At 38.3% G+C, this 19574-nt stretch overlaps 1 protein-coding gene across 1 annotated transcript in view; it reads right to left on the reverse strand.

Annotated features, from left to right (window-relative positions):
* BANK1 (B cell scaffold protein with ankyrin repeats 1) overlaps window positions 1–19574 on the reverse strand; it is a 345748-nt gene that overhangs the window by 242620 nt on the left and 83554 nt on the right. Inside the window, exon 5 of the mRNA XM_075543540.1 lies at window positions 9251–9356. Coding sequence (XP_075399655.1) covers window positions 9251–9356 — 106 coding nt within the window. The remainder of the gene's footprint in view (window positions 1–9250; window positions 9357–19574) is intronic.

Genomic DNA, 19574 nt, shown 5'->3' on the forward strand with positions numbered 1-19574 from the left:
TTTTATGATTTTTTGATTCCAATAAACCATTAGTTCATAAAATTAACTTGAGAATATGCTAAAAGCATTCTTATCAAGATATATAAAAGTCTGTACATGTAGATTATTTCAGCCAAAGTTCAAAGTGGAAAAATGTACAATTTTATATTCAATTTACCTGCAAAATCTCCAATTTCTTCTGCCATTTTAAGTTTTAATGATGTGTTATATATAAATCTGTCTCAAATTTCATTAATTTTCTTTACAGTGGTGTTTTTGTTGCTAACGAAGTAAGCGTGCATAACAAGATCATCCTCTACAATCTATTACTTTTCATCCCTGAGTGAGAAATAATATTGTTCATTCTTTTTCTTTCACATTCCGTTCTTCCTTGGTGCCTATTTTCTTGTCAGGCAGTTTCAAATACTGACTGAGAAGGCCCCAATGAATATATTTTGGAAACATATTTTTAAGCATTAAAATATTTTGTTGTTTAAAAATTTGCCTGATGTTGACTGTATTATCCCTAATTTCTTTTCAGGTAGAAAGATAAGTAAATTTGCATTTACTAAAAGATGTCCCCCCCTCCCTTTCTGTAGAACTCTGAGACATTTTAGAATACATGGCTCCCTTTCCTAGAGGTATCAAGGAATGGAACAGTCACACATGATTTTTTTAAATATAGGGAGATGTGTTGTCACCGTGGCTACAGCAAAGAACTTAGACATCCATGACCGTGACACATGGTGCAGTGCTGGGCAGTGTTTCCTTGGTCACAATAGGAACCATGGGGTCTTTATAAATCAAAACAATCTCAAAGGCGATAGCTACAATATGTCAACAAAAGCAAAGGCCATTGAGACTAAATCTATGAACTTTTTTAAGACCTCTAAAAGTCATTACATTTTGAACGATATAAAACAATCATAGTAAGTAATCAAGCTTAGTGTCATAATGAATAATTATAATATAAATTGCCATTCTTAGCAAATTAATCTATAAATGTATTAGGGTTTTTTCATGGAATTTGACTCACTATTTCTAAGCAGTATATCAACAATAAAGTACAAGAAGTGCACAAAGAATTTAAAGACTGCGGTAGGGACAGCTCTAAAGGTACCACGTTGATTGAAAAGTTTATGTGCTGCAGTAGACACCAGGTAAAGTTAAAAGGCAGGTTATGAGATCAGTAAATATTTTCAATAGCTAAAACTAGCCAGTGACTGCCCAAAATAGATTGATACAGAAAAATACCAAAAACTATAAAGAAAAAAATCAAAAGAAGTTTATAAATGGAAATCCACTGAAGAAAATAAAATTTTAAATAAGGAAACCTGCTCAACTGCACTTGTAAATATGGAAAATCTAATACTGGGATACCATTTCACACCTGCCATGCTAGGTAAAATAAGGAGCTTTACACATTCTTAACTTTCTAAGCCTTTTAATGTATGTGTATGTCCATCGGACTTACAATAGCATTGAAACTTAAAATTCTTAACATAGAAAGATGTGGAGTAAATGGTACAAACAATGTTGACAGATATTTGTAAATACTGAATTCTCTAGTATATCTGTTTAATCCAAACGTTCCCTGGCTAATTATTGTACTGAGGAGGTCTCACACATATGCATAAGGCATGGGCAAGAATGATCATTATAGTCTACTAGGGGCAACAATTAAAAATTCAGAAACCACGTTGATAGCTGTTAATCAGAGAACATTTATGTATTGCATTATAGTACAATAATAAAATGCAATAGAATATGAAATATGAATAATCTAACTCTACATACAAACATGTATGAGTGAAAAAAACAACAATCTGAAGATAAAATGACATACTGATGGGGAAAAGTATAAAACCATTTGTATAAATTTATAAATCAGAATAATATATATGTATTCTGGAAAAACTGATACAGAGAAAAGATAAAGAACTGCATAAGAATCATTATCCTAAGAATGTCATGACTGTAATAGTTTCAAGGGGATGGGATCCCAGAGGGGAACAGAAAAATCCCATTAGATCTGTAACATTTTATTTCTAAGAAGTGATAACAGCACTAAAGTGTGTGGGGCCATATGCTAAAATTTGACAATGGCATGGGCTGGGTTCAAGGAGGGTTAATACATTAGTCTGTATTTTTCTTCATGTTGAAATTATTTGGTAGTATAAAAACGACAAAGCTATGGACAATTAGTTGTCCTCTGCTCAAATCGCAATTTAGCTAGCTTCTGTGAATGTAAAAATATTAGAAGTCTTAATATCCATCCAAACCAGGTCCACTAACATTGAGTAAGTTCTTATTAACCATATAGGACAGCATAGAATTGTTCCATACAGCTTCTAAGGCTGTGACATTTTTACCCAAAAAAACATTTTATTGGGAGCTAATACAGATATCATATAGTTCCACAGTTCAATCACATCAACCAGTATCTTTCTCCCATGGAATGGCTGGTTGGTTTGAACCATCAACCTCTTAGCTAAACATAACATTTAGCCTCTGTATGGTTAGAGATCTTTCTTTGAATCACAGCAATGACTAAACATAATTTGGATATCCAGATATATACGCTACTTTTGATAGACACATTAGATGATAATACTCTGATTTAATACTCTCCCATGTCACTGAGCTCCTATGTTGTCCCCTTTCAAATTAAGATGTCACTACCTATCCTAACTTTTCTAGAAATTGGCATGGACTTTATTGAATTTTTATCTTTTCAGGACAAAGATTAGCAATGTGCTGTAAAGCAACTTAGCTTTCTTTCTTTTCTAAATGCCCAGATGCATCACTGAAATAGCAAAAAAGAAAGAAAGAATTGTAGAAATGAAATGAACTATTAAATTGCATGGCATGTCAGGTGCATGCCAATAAAACTATGTGTAAAACTATATAAATGACGTATTCTTCCTGGGCATCAGAGGAGAGTCTCTACAGTATTCTGGCTTTGTGGGGGGTGGGGTGGACTTAATAGAAGAGGCTAGGCCAAATGACAGACCCACATGAGAATATTTGTAAGACTGCAGACGGAGGTCCGTGCATCATGAAGAGGAAGCCGCAGCAAGGGCTAAGCAAACATATGCTGAGCTGCGTCGCTCGCACCCAGATCTGAGGCATTCAACCCGTACTGTGTAAATTTATCACCCAAGCAAATGCGTTTCAACATTCTTTGTACCCCACTTTGAGTGATATTTTCCACCATAACCCCTCATATATTATTTTTAAATGACCTGTCACAATCTCCTCTATTGATTTCCCAGTCCCTGAGAAGGAATACTAAAATTGTTCTGTGTGTGTTGCTTTCAGAAGGCCTATGTTACCTTCAAATCTCATCTTTGTTTAAAAGTTATCTTATTCTACTGCTAAGAATTTTTAATATAATATCCTTATCGATGGAAAATACTGTTTTTAAATAAAAATTAAGCACCACCCAGCACCTAGTTAAGAAGACATGAAAGCCGATTTAGATTTCTTATTGTTCTTCTTTCTAATTCAAACTCACGCATTCTCAATTTGCCTGCTTAGAAAAGCAAACAAATGAACAAGGTGACAAATGAAGAAAAATGGCAGTGAAATCAGAGCACATCCTTATTTTAAATGAAGTGGAAGAGAACCAAATCCAGAAATTTGCCAAAGACATGGTGGAAAAGAAGATGGGGCAAAAGCAAAACAAACCAGTCTGGTTGAAGCAGCATTTAGCCCTGTCTTCCAGGAGACCCAGGCACATGCAGGTAAAACATGGCTTTTATCCCCTTGAGTGAGATCTCTTTTCCTCAGCGTGCAACTATCTGTCAATTCTTTATGACTACCTTTAGCCCCACCATGACTTACTCTCAAGGGATCTCAGCTAAAAATCTAGAGAAACAAAGTAACTTGATAAATAATAAAAAGTTTTCCCCAAATAATTGGTGGAATGAATGGCCTCCTGGGATGTTGTTGTTTGGAGTTCTTGAGTGGGTTCAAATTCATAGCGACCCGATTTGACATCAGAGTGAAGCCCTGCCTCATCCTGTGTCCTCTTCATAATTGCTCTTATACTTCAACCAATAGTTGCAGCCACTGTGTCAGTCCATACTGTCAAGTGGCATGCCCGTTTTCACTGCCCTCGACTTTCCCAAGCGTGATGTTCTTTTCAGGCCCGAGTCTCTGCTGCTAACATGTCCTAAGCATGTGAGAGGGAGTTTGCCATTTGGGCTTTTCGAGAGCATTCTGACTGCACTTCGAAGACCTCAGGAACTACATAACTTTTATTCATTGTTTTCTGAATTTATCTCTCAGAATATTTCTTCAAAGAATGCTTTGTTCAACCACTTACCATTAAGTCCTCAAATTTTATTGCTCAATTAATCCCAGTTTATATATAAAGTACAAAAAAACATTGTCAATCTCATTGGAACATTATTGAACTGACGGCACAAAGTTTTAAAGTGTGGCTGCTGTGAAGATGGCCGCCAATACCGGATTTAGGGTCAAGGAGGCAAACAAAGCATTAGTTCAGTCATATTCATACCTAGTCTTCATTTATGCATTACTTATTTTGTATTATGTATTTTTATTTCAAGTATAGATTGAAGCCTTCTTTAATGGGAATTGTTTGATGCTATTATAATAAGTGTAATAACATCTGTGGTTAATCATTTTGCAGCTATGATACCCCCAAACCATTATCACTTAGGCATGAGACGCTCTAAATAGAGCAGAAAGGCCCCATGTGGTTTCCCAAGCTGTGCATCTTAGGGAAGCAGAATGCTTTCTCCTTCTCTGGTGGAACAGCTTGTGTACTCAGACCAACAACTTCTCACCAGCAGCTGAGCACCCACCACCCCTAAAAATACCCCGCTGATGTGAAGTATTAATAACAGGAGGCGGAAGTCTCATTGTAGGGGAAGGGATAGTATCCTATCACCAACTGCACTGTACTTCATGATAGAGCTTGAAATGCTGTTTAGGCTGATGAATCGGATCCATTGTTCTTGAATTTTTATTCTAAGAATACTCAATCAGATGATTGTAAATAATGGTTCGGATATACAGAAAGATTTATTTGAAAATGTGTGTCAAGACTTCAACCCAGTGCCGCATGGTGGAACCAGTGGAGAGGTCTGGGAGACTATCTCCAGCACCAACAATTAAGTGGATTCCTGCCCCTCCCCTGAGAAGAATTTGTTTCAAAGGACGACATTGATTCTGCAGCTCCGGGAGAGGGACATACCTAATAAGAGCACACAGGAGTGGATGAAGGGGGAGGAGGAGAGAGTGGAGCACAGCCTGGCCCACCAGGCCGTGAGGATGATGTTCCTGATTAGAGCAGCCAGTCCACAGAGAGGACAACATGGCTGGCCCTACTATGAGACATGATGCCCCTCAAGGACCAATGGCGCTACAGGGGACAGCACCGGAGACACAGTGTGCAAATTGCACCTGACCTGATCCCACCACACCGAGGCAAAGCACTGGGGGAGTGCAGCGGAACAGCAAGGGAATGGAGTGGCAAGGTTCCCAGGGGATGCTGAAAGTGGACTTTGGGGCCAGGGCGAGGTACCCCAACAGACTGAACTGGAAAACACTCCTAAGGGCCAGCAAACGATCCTTGAACTACCTACAAGCTTTTCTTTTTGATGTTTTTTTTTCTTTGACAGTGGTTTGTTGTTGTTGTTTTGTTGTCTGGTTGTATACTGTTGCTTTGTTTTCCTCTGTCTTGTTTTTGTGCATGTTATTATCTCCACAGGTCTGTCTAAATAAGACAGGCTGCATGAACTATCTGGAGGAAAAACAACAGGACCCACAGTTCCGGGGGGACTTGGAATAGGGGGAGGTGGGGGGGCGGTAAGGAAGTGGTGTTAACAAACACAGGGACAAGGGAACAACATGGGATCCAAATTGGTGGTGAGGGAAGAGTGGCAGGCCTGGTAGGGAATGATTAAGGGTAAGGTTACATAAAGAAGAGGTATAGCTGTAACCCAGGTGGGGACGGAGCATGATAGTGAGGCAGGAGGAAAGTTAAGGGAAATAGAGGAAAGAGCTAGGAGGCAAAGGGCATTTATAGAGGTCTAGACAAAGACATGTACATGCAAACATATTTATGAGGATGGGGAAATAGAGTTATGTGTCTATATTTATAGATTTAGTATTAAGATGGCGGAAGGACCTTGGGCCTCTACTCAAGCACTCCCTCAATGCATGAACAATTTCTTCTATTAAATTGGCATTCTATGATGCTCACCCTCCTGACACAACTGCTGAAGCCAAAGCGGGTGAACAAGTAAATGTGGTGAAGAAAGCTGATGGTGCCCGGCTATCAAAAGAGATAGTGTCTGGGGTCTTAGAGGCTTGAAGGTGATAAGAGGCCATCTAGCTCAGAAGCAACAAAGCCCACATGGAAGAATCACACCAGGCTATGCGATCACGAGGTGCCAAAGGGATCAGGTATAAGGCATTATAAAAAAAAAAATCTTACCAAAGTGAATGAAGGGGGAAGTGCAGAGTAGAGACCCAAAGCCTATTTGTCGGCCACTGGAGATCCCCTCACAGAGGGGTCTAGGGAAGGAGATGAGTCAGTCAGGGTGCGATGTAGCACCAATGAAGAATACAGCTTTCCCCCAGATCCTAATTGCCCCCCCCCCCAACTACCATGATCCAAATTCTACCTTGCAAGTTTGGATAGAGCAGAGGTCATTCTCTGGTGCATATAGGAGCTGGAGGCACAGGGAATCCAGGGTGGATGATACCTTCAGGACCAGGGGTGTGAGAGGTGATATTGGGAGAGTAGAGGGTGAGTGGGTTGGAAAGGGGGAACCAATTACAAGAATCTACATGTGACCTCCTCCCTGGGGGACAGACAACAGAAAAGGGGGTGAAGGGAGATGCCGGATAGGGCAATAATAATCAATAAATTAGCAAGGGCTCATAAGGGAGGGGGCAGCGGGGAGGGAGGGGAAAAAAAGAGGACCTGATGCAAAGGGCTTAAGTGGAGAGCAAATGCTTTGAAAATGATTAGGGCAAAGAATGTACAGATGTTCTTTATACAATTGATGTAAGTGTATGTATGGATTGTGATAAGAGTTGTATGAACACCTAATAAAATGTTTTAAAAAAAAGAAAAGAAAATGTGTGTCAAAAGGAAGACAGGTGATTTCAACTATTTTCCATCTTGCACGAAGTCCAGCAAAACTTTGCTTACATACTCTGGACATGTTTTCAAAAGAGACCGGTCCCTGGAAAAGACGTCATATTTGATAAATTAGAAAGACAGGAAAAAACATGAAGTTCTTCTACAAGTGGATTGACACGGAGACCGCACAATCGGGCACAAAGAGGGTTGGAGCAGGCGGCGTGTGGCTGCTGGACATCGCGCTGCTATGAGTTGGAACAACAGTACCTCACACGGAAACGTCGCTAAAAAAAATAGTTATAACGTAAAACCCACCGAAATGTATATGGGGAACAGAACTTCTGTGTCGTTTCACTAATCTCATAAGCTTCCATAAACTAAACTCACTGTCTCCCCCTGTGGGATTTAACCCAGTCTTTCTCCCGCAGAGCTGCTGGTGGTTTTGAACTGGCAACCATGCGGATCTCAGCTGAATGCGAACGCCTGCACAACCAGGGGTCCTCCCGAGGAGCTCATTTGCTCAACACTAGCACAGCATCGACTTTGGTCCTAATATGACCTTGCCATGACGAAGCTGCTCTCACGTCTAGATGAAAGGCTGCTCTGTGCGCACATCCTCTGTTTCTATCGAAGCCATTGGTTTACCATGAACAGATATGCTGTTAAGCATAACAGCTGTTTTAGTTTTATTCTTTTCTTCATTTGTATTTTATTTTATATATTTTAATTGGGTTTTAATACATATTTCACATCATTCTATAGTTTAGTCACAACAAGCAGTATTGCACAATTTCTACCACAATCAGTTGCCAAACACTCAATTCCTTCTTGGATATCTTGAATTGTCTCCCTTTTCTCCTCCCCCACTCCCATCCACCCTTCTCCATAAACCCTTATTATACTTCTTGTCCCTATAGGTTTATCAATCCTGAGTTTATATACCGAAAAACAGAGAAAACAAATAACACAAATTCCAGAGGATGACACCAATGATATAACACATCTGAGAATAGCCTAAATATAGACAAGAAAACTGAAAACTACAGAAAATGCTGAAAACCAGATCAGGTCCAGTGCGTACCAGATTGGAGATCAGCTGACAAGGTTTTAACTCTTCAAGGCAGGTTGATTTTGTTCTTCTATACTCACCTCCTCAGAGCTCTCTGTTCAGTCACCACTCTGCCCATCACTCTACTATGCATTGAGGGAGATCAGCAGTTTATGTCCTATGTGGGTCCCACAAATGTATCCTGGGCTCCCATCCCATGGCCTTCCGCCTACAGGATTCTCACTCTTTGGGCTCTGACACTATTCCCTCCTTAAATTACAGATATTATGATTTACAATCCTTCGGTGACTGATGACAGTGTGCTTCTGCCATGTGCACTTAGTTGACATACAATTTAGATGGCTGGTTGTTTAGAGACAAGCCTTTAAGACCACAGATGCTATTTTATCTGATAGCTGGGCACCATCTAATTTCTTAATCATATATTATACATATTATCTGTGAACCCTTCCTGAGGGTGAATAATAAGAAGGACCATGATGTAAGAACTTATTGTCCTTAAGTTGGAGCTAGGATTAGTGTGACCCCAAAACTCATTTCTGGAAATAAGTGTTATTTTCTTAAAATCTTCTGTTTTCTCTCTTTAAAAAAATCCTTGTTGATTTATGGTAGATTGACCAATCGATCATGCCTCTTGGGCATAATGATCTTCCATAAATATTGTCTTTGATTAGCCCCTGGTATTAATTTTTATAGGCCTATTGAGAGAGGGATATTGGGCCAATGTAGGCTAACTCCACAGTCCAGTATCTGAATTATTCACTTGCAAAGAATCAGTCCTATGGTGACTGGACACCATTTACACAAACAGTGGAGGTTATTGTCAGGGAAAATTAAAAGCTGTTTTAAAAACACAGAGGATCACATGTTACATGTACTACTCAAGGGTCTGCTTTGTATGTATTGAAGTATCACAGCTGTTCAGATATATAAAAACTTACAATCATGCTCACATTCATCAGGGTAGAGGAGTTATCTACAGTGGCTAGACAGCAGTTCAACTAGTTATATTATTTACTAGACCATTTATTAAAGAGTGATATAACTTATAACTTACACATTTGGAAAATACTCACATTTTCTTTGGGGGCAAAACTCAGTTTGAAGAGATTGGAAGTCATAAAATGGTATTTCATGTTTGAAGATGGATGTAAGAATATTATCAATTTCTTCAATTTCATTCTAGTATCAAATTAAAACATTGTTAATTCAATTACCTACATAGAATCCCATCTAAATATAATACAATAAAACATTATTGATTAGAACTAATTGAGTACAATCTTCAGTACAACATATACCTTTGTTTGAAAGAATAATACTGACTATTAGTTTCTTGAGCAAAAAGTCATTATTAACATTATAGAAAAATATGTATTATTTAGATAAGTAAAGTATGGATTATTATAAGAGCTGTACGAGCTCCCAGTGAAATGACTTTTTTAAAAAGAAAGAAAAATAGATTCAATAAATACAAAATATATGCTTTAAAAATACAACCTTTTCCCTCCCAATTATCATGACTCCAATTCTACCTTGCGGACCTGGTTAGACCAGATGATGCACAGCAGTGCAGTAGGGATCTGGAAACACAGGGAATCTAGGACAGACAAACCCCTCAGGACCAGCGGTAGGAGTGGCGGGAGGGAAGGGGGATATAGAAAGGGAGAACTGATCTTGGGGATCTATGTGTAACCCCCTCTCTGGGAGATGGGCAATGGGAAGGTGGTGAGGGGAGACACCGGGCAGTGTAAGATAATTATTTATAAACTATTAAGGGTTCAGGGGAAAGGGGGAGTGGGGAGGGTGGGGGAGGGGAAAAAAGGAAAACGAGCTGATTCTAGGAACCCAAGTGGAAGGCGAATTTGAGAATGACGAGGGCAACGAATGTATAAGGGTGCTTTACTCAACTGATGTATGTATGGGTTGTATGTATGTATGAGTTGTATGAGCCCCAATAAAAAGACTTATTAAATTAAAAAATACAACCTTTCATTTATGTAAATATCCACTAATTTTGACGGTATATATTTCATTCTAATAAATAAAATTATAAGTCCTATTTTAAATTAAGCATCAGAAATGTGGAAGTCTTGAATAGATTAGTCCATTCTTCATGAAACTGATGGGAATAATCTTCTTGACCTATTTCTTTTTGTTCATGCAGATGAGTGCACATATGTCTAGTTTTGCTTTCCTAGTTTTTGCATCTGGGGAAGCATGACCCAACAATCAAGTGTTCTGCTATTCATGATGCAGCCTTTGAAAAAAAATTCTTTTCAATTCTTTATTTATAAGTAATGACAATGGACACAAAAACTTGAAACAAATATGGTTGTATTGAAGGTAGATCAAGTAAAAGGAAAGCCTTGGCTTTCTACTCACAATGTTTCCAGTTAAATCTTTTATAAAGGTTTCCAAATAAAATTTATATAATCCAATGCCACAAATTAAACAAAAAGTTTTAAAAGAGGCAGTTTTTCCTATTTATTAATTTGCTATGAATTTGGATGCTTCAAATAATAAAATAGTTTGGGCTTCTCATGATTTTCTGGAAACCCTGCTGAGACGTGAAAGAAGTGTACTGTAGGTAAAACGGTGCCCATCCACCCCACTCCACCCCCGCCCTTCAATCTTCAAGTGCTAAAACAAGTGCACAGAGAATACTATTCCTTCTGTTAGCACCAGATCAACAAAAAGACAAATATAAAAACAACATGTAATTTCAATGCATCTGAGAAAATAATAAAAGATGGCGCAATGAGTGGTCTACACACAGAAACAGACCAAGGAGATATCATAAAGAGAAAGAAGGAATATGATTATCCCACCAGGGAGCTTTTACAAATGATCTTCAGTTTCTTTAATGGGGTGGAGGGAGGATTGACAGAAATTATTTTATAAAACAAAAGAGATGATAGATAAACTCGGGCACAATCTGACAAAATGAATGAAAAACTTAGGAATAATTCAACATCTCCAAATAGAAAACATGAAGATGAAAATAATATGCTTGAACTGGATAACATTCCTAAAGGGAAAATATTATTGTTTAATCAATGAACTTGATGATCAAAAATACAAGGAGAGCAATAAGAAATACAGAAACAGACACAGATGGCCAGGAATATGACATGAAACGGTCCCAAGGGAAAATGTACCTTGGATAAAGATTCGAGAAGCTAAAAAAGAAAAAAAAAAACCACCGAGGAAATAGTAGACAAGAACATGCTTAACATCGTGGCAGAACAGAAAATAGCAGAGGAGCAAAACGAAGGAGATAAAGATACCTTTAAGAACTGACACCCGTCTCCACCCCAAATTACTGTGAAACATTATTGTCAAACTTTCTGACATCAAAGAAAAGGAAAGATTTTCGAAAGCAACTTGGAAAGTAAGAACAGTCACATATAAATTAAACCACTTGAAGTAACCTCACAGTTTGCAATAGATACCATACAGGCAAGAACACAATAGAACAATATATTAAAATGTGAAAAAAACAAACTGTCTTCCAATATTCTTATATTCAGCAAAATTCTCTCTCAAATACAAAGAAGAATGAAGACATTTTCAGACGAAGAAAAGTAAAAAGAATTTGTGGAAGCCAAGACCAACAGTACAAAAAATACTGAAGAGAGTTCTTTGTATAGAAAATCAACATTATATCACGACTTAAAATCAGGATACAAGACCCTATTTGTGGGAAAATAATCCCACTCCAATAATACACAAAGTGAAACAAAATCACAATATTCTAAATATGGTACCAGGGATATGCTTCCTCATTGGAGACAATGACATAAATGTGTGAACAAAGGTGATATTAACTTGCAGAATGAAGAAGAGATTGAGTCATTCACGGAAGGGAACAGACTGCTTTGTATTTGAAAAGAAAATTGTTAAAAACTGAATAATAACCTCAGAGAAAATTATAAACTTGCAACAAAATTTTAACAAAGCAAAGTGATAAAAGGCTAGTAAACAGTAAGAGCAATACAAAAAAGTAAAGCACAAAAAACTCGCAAACAAAATGAAATCACTGAAAAATTAAAGTGAACAAAGAAACCAATGACACCAGGAAAATGATAGCAACAAAATTATACCAATTATTGAATGTAAATGGTTGAACTTTGTAACTACACAAAGATGAGCAGAAAGACTACGAAAGCATGACCCACACTGTTTACAGGGACACAGCTCAGATGCAAAGACAGACTAAAAAGCAAATGAGGGAAAAAATAATACAGTAAGCTAGCATAAGTCAAAAAAGTAGCAGCAGTATTATTAATTTCTGACAAGATAGATGTCAACGTAAAAGCCACCATGAGAGAGAAAGAAGATTGTAAAATAATTAAAGCCACAATTGAACAAGAAAATATAACCAAATAACCATCTATGAACCCATTGAAAGACCCTGAAAATACATTGGTCAAGTGCTTTGGGAGTTTATGAGACAAAGCCTCAATAATGGCAGATTTAAGTATACCACTCTCAAGGAAAGACAGACAAAATGAAAAAAAATTAACAAAAATACAGAACAATTAAGCAACACAATCAACTCAATCTCTTAGACAAATACAACACAATATATGTCACCCCCTTCCCTCTAGAAAATCATGGAATTTACTCCAAAATAGATCATACGTTAGGCCACAAATAAAGCAAAAATTAAATTAAAGATATTGAGATACTATGGACTATGGGTTTTGATCGCACGTCACTCATAAAGCAAAAATAAGATCAAGCAAAAAATATCAATTATATAGAAGTTAAATAGAACCTTCCTTAGAAATTACTGGGTAACTGAAGAAAGAAAGAGAGCAATTACAATTTTTCTTGAAATAAAGAGAATGAAGATGCACCAGCATATCACGAGCTTTGGGTCACAGCCAAAGCAGCCCTCCAAAGGAAATGCGCAGCAATTAGTGTTCTGATGCGCTAGGCTGTACACATGTTTTTGCATGCTTTTCCTCATTGGTTTATCTTCCATAATTTTAAGAAGTTCAGAATAGTAACAATGAGGAGGAAGGAGGCATTTCAAAAATTGACAGTTATGCCAAACGCACAGACATTGAGTCAATTCAAATCATAGTGTCCCTAAAGGGCAGACTAGAACGACCCTGTAAGTGTTCAACCACATAAAGTGTTCAAGCTGCACTCTTTGTAGAAGAGACTGTCATTTCTCTACCAGAGCGGCTGGTACGTTCCAACTGTTGGCCTTTCGCCTAGTTCTTGTTAAATACCATTGAGCCTGTTTCTAGCACAGCAACTGTATGTGCAACAGAATGGCACACTGCCCAGTCTTGGGCCATCCTCACAATTTTTTCTTCTGCTTCAGCCCGTGGTTGCAGCCACCTTGTCAAGTAATCTCACTGAGGGCTTTCCTCTCTTTCCTTCCCCAGGGTTTGGTCTCCCCTGACACCTTGCCCAAATTATATAAGATGAATGCCAACACTCTGGCCATATTGTACTCAAGACAGACTTGTTCGTCCTTCCAGCACTTCATGGTACTTTCAACACTCTTCCCCAGTACCAAAAAACAAACACATTGAATATTTTTCATTTTGGTATCCTTTATTCAATGGCCAACTCTCACATGACTATGAGCAATTGAAAATAATAAGACTTGGCACAGCTAAAAACCTTAGTCCCCATTGTAGCCTCCTTGCTTTTCAACACTCTAAAACTTATGAAACAGATTCACTCAATGCAATTGGTCTTTTGATCTCTTGGCTGTTGCTCCCATGAACATTGATTTTTGAGCCAAGGAAGATGAAATTCTTGACAACTTGAAGCTTTTCTCCATTTATCATGATGTTACTCGCTGGTCCCCTTGGAAGGATTTTGGTCTTCATTACACTGCATTCTAATCCACACTGAAGGCTGCAATTATCACTGTGCCACTAGCTTCCTATGCGTGATTATGTTCTGGCAATTAATTTTATAAGTGAACACTGTGACTTCTGAGTAGTATGATATGTGCACTGGGAATTTCATCTTATTACATCAACCTAAAGAGCAACTCTAGCTGTGGAAGCCACCAGATGGAATGCAAAGGAATGAAATGGAGCACATCTGTGGAAAGACAACATGAAGACGCTCTGTATCATCAGTCAGCACAGGCCAGGAATCCACTGTGGACCCGATCATCAATTATTCAGATGAAAGTCCAAATAGAAACTTAAGAAAACTAAAACCAGTACAATAGAGTTAAAGTAAAACTTTGAGAATATTCCCCATGACTTTAGAGACAACTTTAAAAATGGATTTGATACATGGAAAATTACTGACCAAAGACAAGTTGTAGAATATACTAAGCATACCATGGATGAAGTCATCTAAGGTTATTATGAAAAAGACAGGAAAGAAAGAAAAGACTAAAATGTATGTCAGATGAGACTAGGATACGTTCTTGAATGTAGAGTAGTTAAAACAAATAGAGTAGATTATAAAATAAAATAGCAGAACAGAAAAACTGAAAAGGTGGCTAAAAATGATCGGATGTTACCATTACATGTGCAAAGACTTGGAGCAAGATGATCCAAAAGGGGAAACTGCTTTCCATTTTTCAAGCTGAAAGAACTGAAGGAAAAAATGCAGCCTCCCATTGTAACCCTGAAGAGTCTGTGGAGAAAATGTTGACTGACGCAAGGCTCCTTCAAAGCAGATAGGAGGAATGCAGAGAGGCGCTGCCTGAAAAATAATCCATCTACATTAAACCATTTCAGCAGGCAACATATTGTCATAGTTAGGGATCATGTCAACTAGACACTTCTGGGTAGGGGTAGGGGCAGAGTTGAACCTATCAATTAGGCCAAAGCCTGAATAGAATACACCTCCTTATGTTCTGAGTTTTATAGTATGAGAGAGAGGGACTGTGCAGAGTCAAATCCTCAGGCTCTACACCTTCTACTGAAGCAGGCTCTTGCCTCTGGTTTCTTGATCTGTCAAGTTACCTGTCAATCTCAGGAGGTATCAAAGGATTCCCAAGGTGAATCCATCACACTGACTTTAGACCACTGCATTCACCAGCCTGCTCCTTCTGCTGTTTCTGCTTTGTCACCCTGCTTCCTGTTCATCAGTATGCACGATTCAGGAGAAGCCTGACTTGAACAGGATTATGTAAGTGACTTTTTGATAATAATCTCTTTCCATATACAACACATACAAGCATCACTAATTTTGTTTCTCTAGAGAACAAACACACATGTGATCAAGGACCAATGACGTGGAAGGAAGAAATCAAGCTACACTGGAGGTGTTTCCAAAAAGAATCCTCAAAAAATTGACAGAATACCAAAAAGATGCTTCAACAAATGGATGCAATTGTGGACACTTCACTTGTCTCTGACCTGAAATTCAGAAGAGTTCTTTCTGGTCAACCTACAGAAAGATGATCATAGGAGGGGGCTTCAAAAATGTTGTGGAACATTGCTATGTTTCAATTCAATTTTTCCATAAATGCTTTGAAAACCCCCATATTTGTTTCTCTCTAAAGAAAGACAATTCAATAGGAGGGGTAAATTATCGAACAGTACAATTAATATCATCAGCAAGTAAAACTGTGCTGAAGATCATTTAGAAAATAATGCAGCAGTGCATTGCTGAGGATCGTCAGTAGATCCAAGTCAGCTTCAAAAGAGGACGCAGACGGAAGGATACAATTGATGATACCAGAGGAGTCTTGGCTGAAAGATGATAATGTCAGAACAATATTTACTTGTGTTTTATTAACTGTGTGGACAGAAAACAATTGAGAGTTTTCCTCTATAGATATTGTTCATGCCCACAGGTCAATGCTGATTCACAACTCATTGCCCACAGGTCAATGCTCATTCATAGTGACCCTACAGGACAGAGTGGAACTGCCTCCATGGGTTTTTGAGACTATGATTTTACAGGAGTAGAAAGCTCTGTTTTTCTCACACAGAGAGGCTGGTGAAATGCCCATAGGAGGACTATGAAATGTCTGCTATAGAAGTCAGAATCTAAATATCTGTGGCCTTTCATTTTTAACCTACTGAACCTAAAAGGAGAGTCAACGACAGAATGGAGAAAAGCCAGGTCCTTTTTATATAACACATCACTACATTGTTTACTTTTCACCATAAAAGAAAAAGAAATCATTGGTTTGGACCCATTGTTCATAATGCATGCTATGAAAGAGAGCCAAGAGAGCCATTTAAATGGGAACCTGCTAAATAGTTTAGATCCTATTTTAAACAAAGTTTCCTGCTGCAGCTTGTAAGGACAATGGGGGGTACAAGAGCAAAGGAAGTACCTTCTAGTATTGTACAAAGCTCTCCCGGTCTTTGTACCTTTTACGGTTACTTCATTTAAAGCAGTTAATTAAATATAATATCAATTCAAGTAAATAGGTTTACAACAAAAGAGATGCTTTTTTGGTCAATTAATTGTTTTTTAAGTTTAATTCGTCATTTCTTAGAATTTCAACGCTGCTGACTACCTATGTAAAAATAAACTGCCAAAAGAACTAACAGACCTCTCTAGCAAGAAGTAGACCCAAATGCTCACTAAGGGAAAGAATGGAGACTTCATCTTATGTACCTGAGACATGTTGTCAGGAGAGATCAGTCCCTGGAGGAGGACATCATGCCTGGGTAAGTATAAGGGTGGTGGAAACGAAGAAGGCTCTCAAGATGAAGGGATACAGTGGCTGCAACATTGGGCTCAAACATGAAAACGATTGTACGGGTTATCCAGGACTGGGGTGTTTCCTTCTGTCGTACATAGAGTTACCGAGTCTAAGCTGACTCCATGCCAGCGAAGAGCAACAAAACCCAAAAAGAAATAAGAGAAGGAAAAATTCGAGGAAACTTATGATGCCTTTCAAATGATTGCAGATGTATGGCTTATTAGTTATTCACACAGCTGGAGGATTCCTTTAAATAACATGAAAATGAGTACATTTTCAGAAGAAAATGAGTTTTTAAATCTGAGGACTATTTTAATGCCTATTCAGGACTCATAAGCTAGAAGCCCTTAATAATATTTACCTGACAGAATTATTAAAGGGTTAAAGTGAGAAAATATAAGTCAGATGGCCTGTATAATATGTTAATCTTTTCTTCTCAAAATACCATAATGCCAGCTTTCAGACATATGACACATCATGGAAGTCAATAGACTGAGATTTAGAGGAGCGCACTAGCCTCACAGGAGACTCCTCTCCCATGCATGGCTTGTTCAGTGCGTGGCCCCAAACAATAGTTGCCTTTTTCTTAATGAATTCTTAAAGTTGGACTAAGAGTACATATGCCCTAATTAATTAGAATGTAATTTCGGCTATTGTTACACAGACCCAAGATAGCTTAAATAAAGTATGGACTTAGGAACCTAGTGCTGATATATTGGCTCCCTGGTTCAGGGATCAAATCTATTTCAAGCATTACCTTCAGGGTCCAAGACAGTTCATCAGTCACCCTGAAATCTGCATGACAGCCAGCCATAAGCAAGAAACACATGATCAAAAATGTGCAGAAATCCCTCCTGGCATATATTTGATTATTACCTAGTCTTATGACTACCTACCATCACGCTCACACACACACACACACACAAATATCAGGAAGTACAATTTTAACTGGACATCCACATGCCCAGGTAAAACTGCTATTAACATATAAGAGTATATATGTAGTTAGAGACAGCTAACCTTTCTCCATCAAATGTACTAGTGGCATCAATATCACAATTTATTTTACAATTCTTATGAAGCCTTAATTAACCCTCTTCTAGGTCCTGGTGGCAGTTTGGGGTAAGCATTGTACCGCTAACAGTAAGTTTGATGGTTCAAAGCCACCAGCTGCTCTATCGGAGAAAGATGAAGTTGTCTGTCCCTTTGGGATCCAGTACAGTGGTTATGGGTCAGAGTTGATTCAATAGCAATGGGCTTAGGGTTTTTGCATTTAGACTATTATTTAAGTGTCTTTGTACTAAATTTTTAGACGTCGTCTCTGTGTGATATTTCTAATCTATAATGTAAAAAAAAACCCTCAAAGCTTTACTTTTATCAAACTTCAATTCTCCAATGGAAATATTCAGTGTCACAAATGGCAAACAGACACACACACACACACACACACGCACACACACACGAGCAAGCAGGCTTCCTATCGATGATAGTAAACATGATACTGTCAGGGTCTGTGCCTTTCCATTCCTTTAGACGCCCTTTATCAGGAATTTTCTAACCGACTGCTCAATATGTAACCAAATAAGGCAGAAAATTTAAAACAAATATAGTACTAACATTCAAATTAATGTCCTTCCCAAAAGTCCAATAATAATTTGCCTTATTGAACCATTTATAATTATTCTTTGGATAATTATTTCAAAAGTGATCTAAGCTATACAATAGAATCACTCTTTATATCTGCACCATTGTGTGGCTGTTGGAATCCTGATGTTTGCTAATTCAATGGCAGCAGTTTGAACTCACCAGTTCCTCCATGGGAGAAAGACGAGGCTGTGTGCTCCCACAAGATTTGTAGTCTCAGAAAACATCTGAGACATTTCTGCTTGTCTGATACAGTCACTGAATGTCCAAATGGACTTGAAGGCACTTAGTTGTCTTTCCCTTCTTTGCCTTGCCCTTTCGGTTTGCATCAGGACTAGCAGTGCCTTAGGCAATAATCCAATAACTTTCTCAGGAAATCAGTGCCTATGCCTTCAGGCAGCCACTGAACCCCACATCAGTGATGTTGTGCAAACTGAAGAAGAGTTGAGGCATTTAAACTATGGTGCTAGCAAAGAATATTGAAAGTCTCATGGACTGCTAAAAGCACCAACCAACCTGTGTTGGAAGAGGTAAGGCCAGAGAGCTCCTTATGGGGGAGGATGGTGAGACTGCATCTTACAGACTTTGGACATTTTCCGGAGTGACCAGTCCCTGGAGCACATGGAACTTGGTAAAGTAGAAGGGCTCGAAAATAAGGGGAAGGACTTCGACAAGATGGGTTCACGCAGTGGCTCCCAAAACAGACTCAAACACAAGAACAAGTAGGAGGGTGACTCAGAACTGGCATGGTTTTGCTGTTGTTCATAGGTTCACTGTGATCTGGAACTGACTGCGTCACCTAACAATCATGGGAAGTACAATAATATTGTGCTCAGAAATATTTTCTCCCTCTGATGCTCCTACATGGGGTGATACTTAATTCATTTATTCTTCTCTAAATAAATGGGTGAGTGTTCTAATTGGTACATTCCTATTTTATTCAGTCATTTATAACTTATGTGAGTATTATTACTAAGTCAGAATGACTCTAATCAGATGCCATTAACCATCCTTGAAAACCCTAGACAAAAACCTGAGTGCTTAGAATAGAACTGATGGTAGTGGATAATGGAGGGCCATTGCTTGACTAATAGGTC

The sequence above is a fragment of the Tenrec ecaudatus genome, chromosome 3 (genome assembly GCF_050624435.1).
Source record: "Tenrec ecaudatus isolate mTenEca1 chromosome 3, mTenEca1.hap1, whole genome shotgun sequence".
Lineage (NCBI taxonomy): Eukaryota > Metazoa > Chordata > Mammalia > Afrosoricida > Tenrecidae > Tenrec > Tenrec ecaudatus.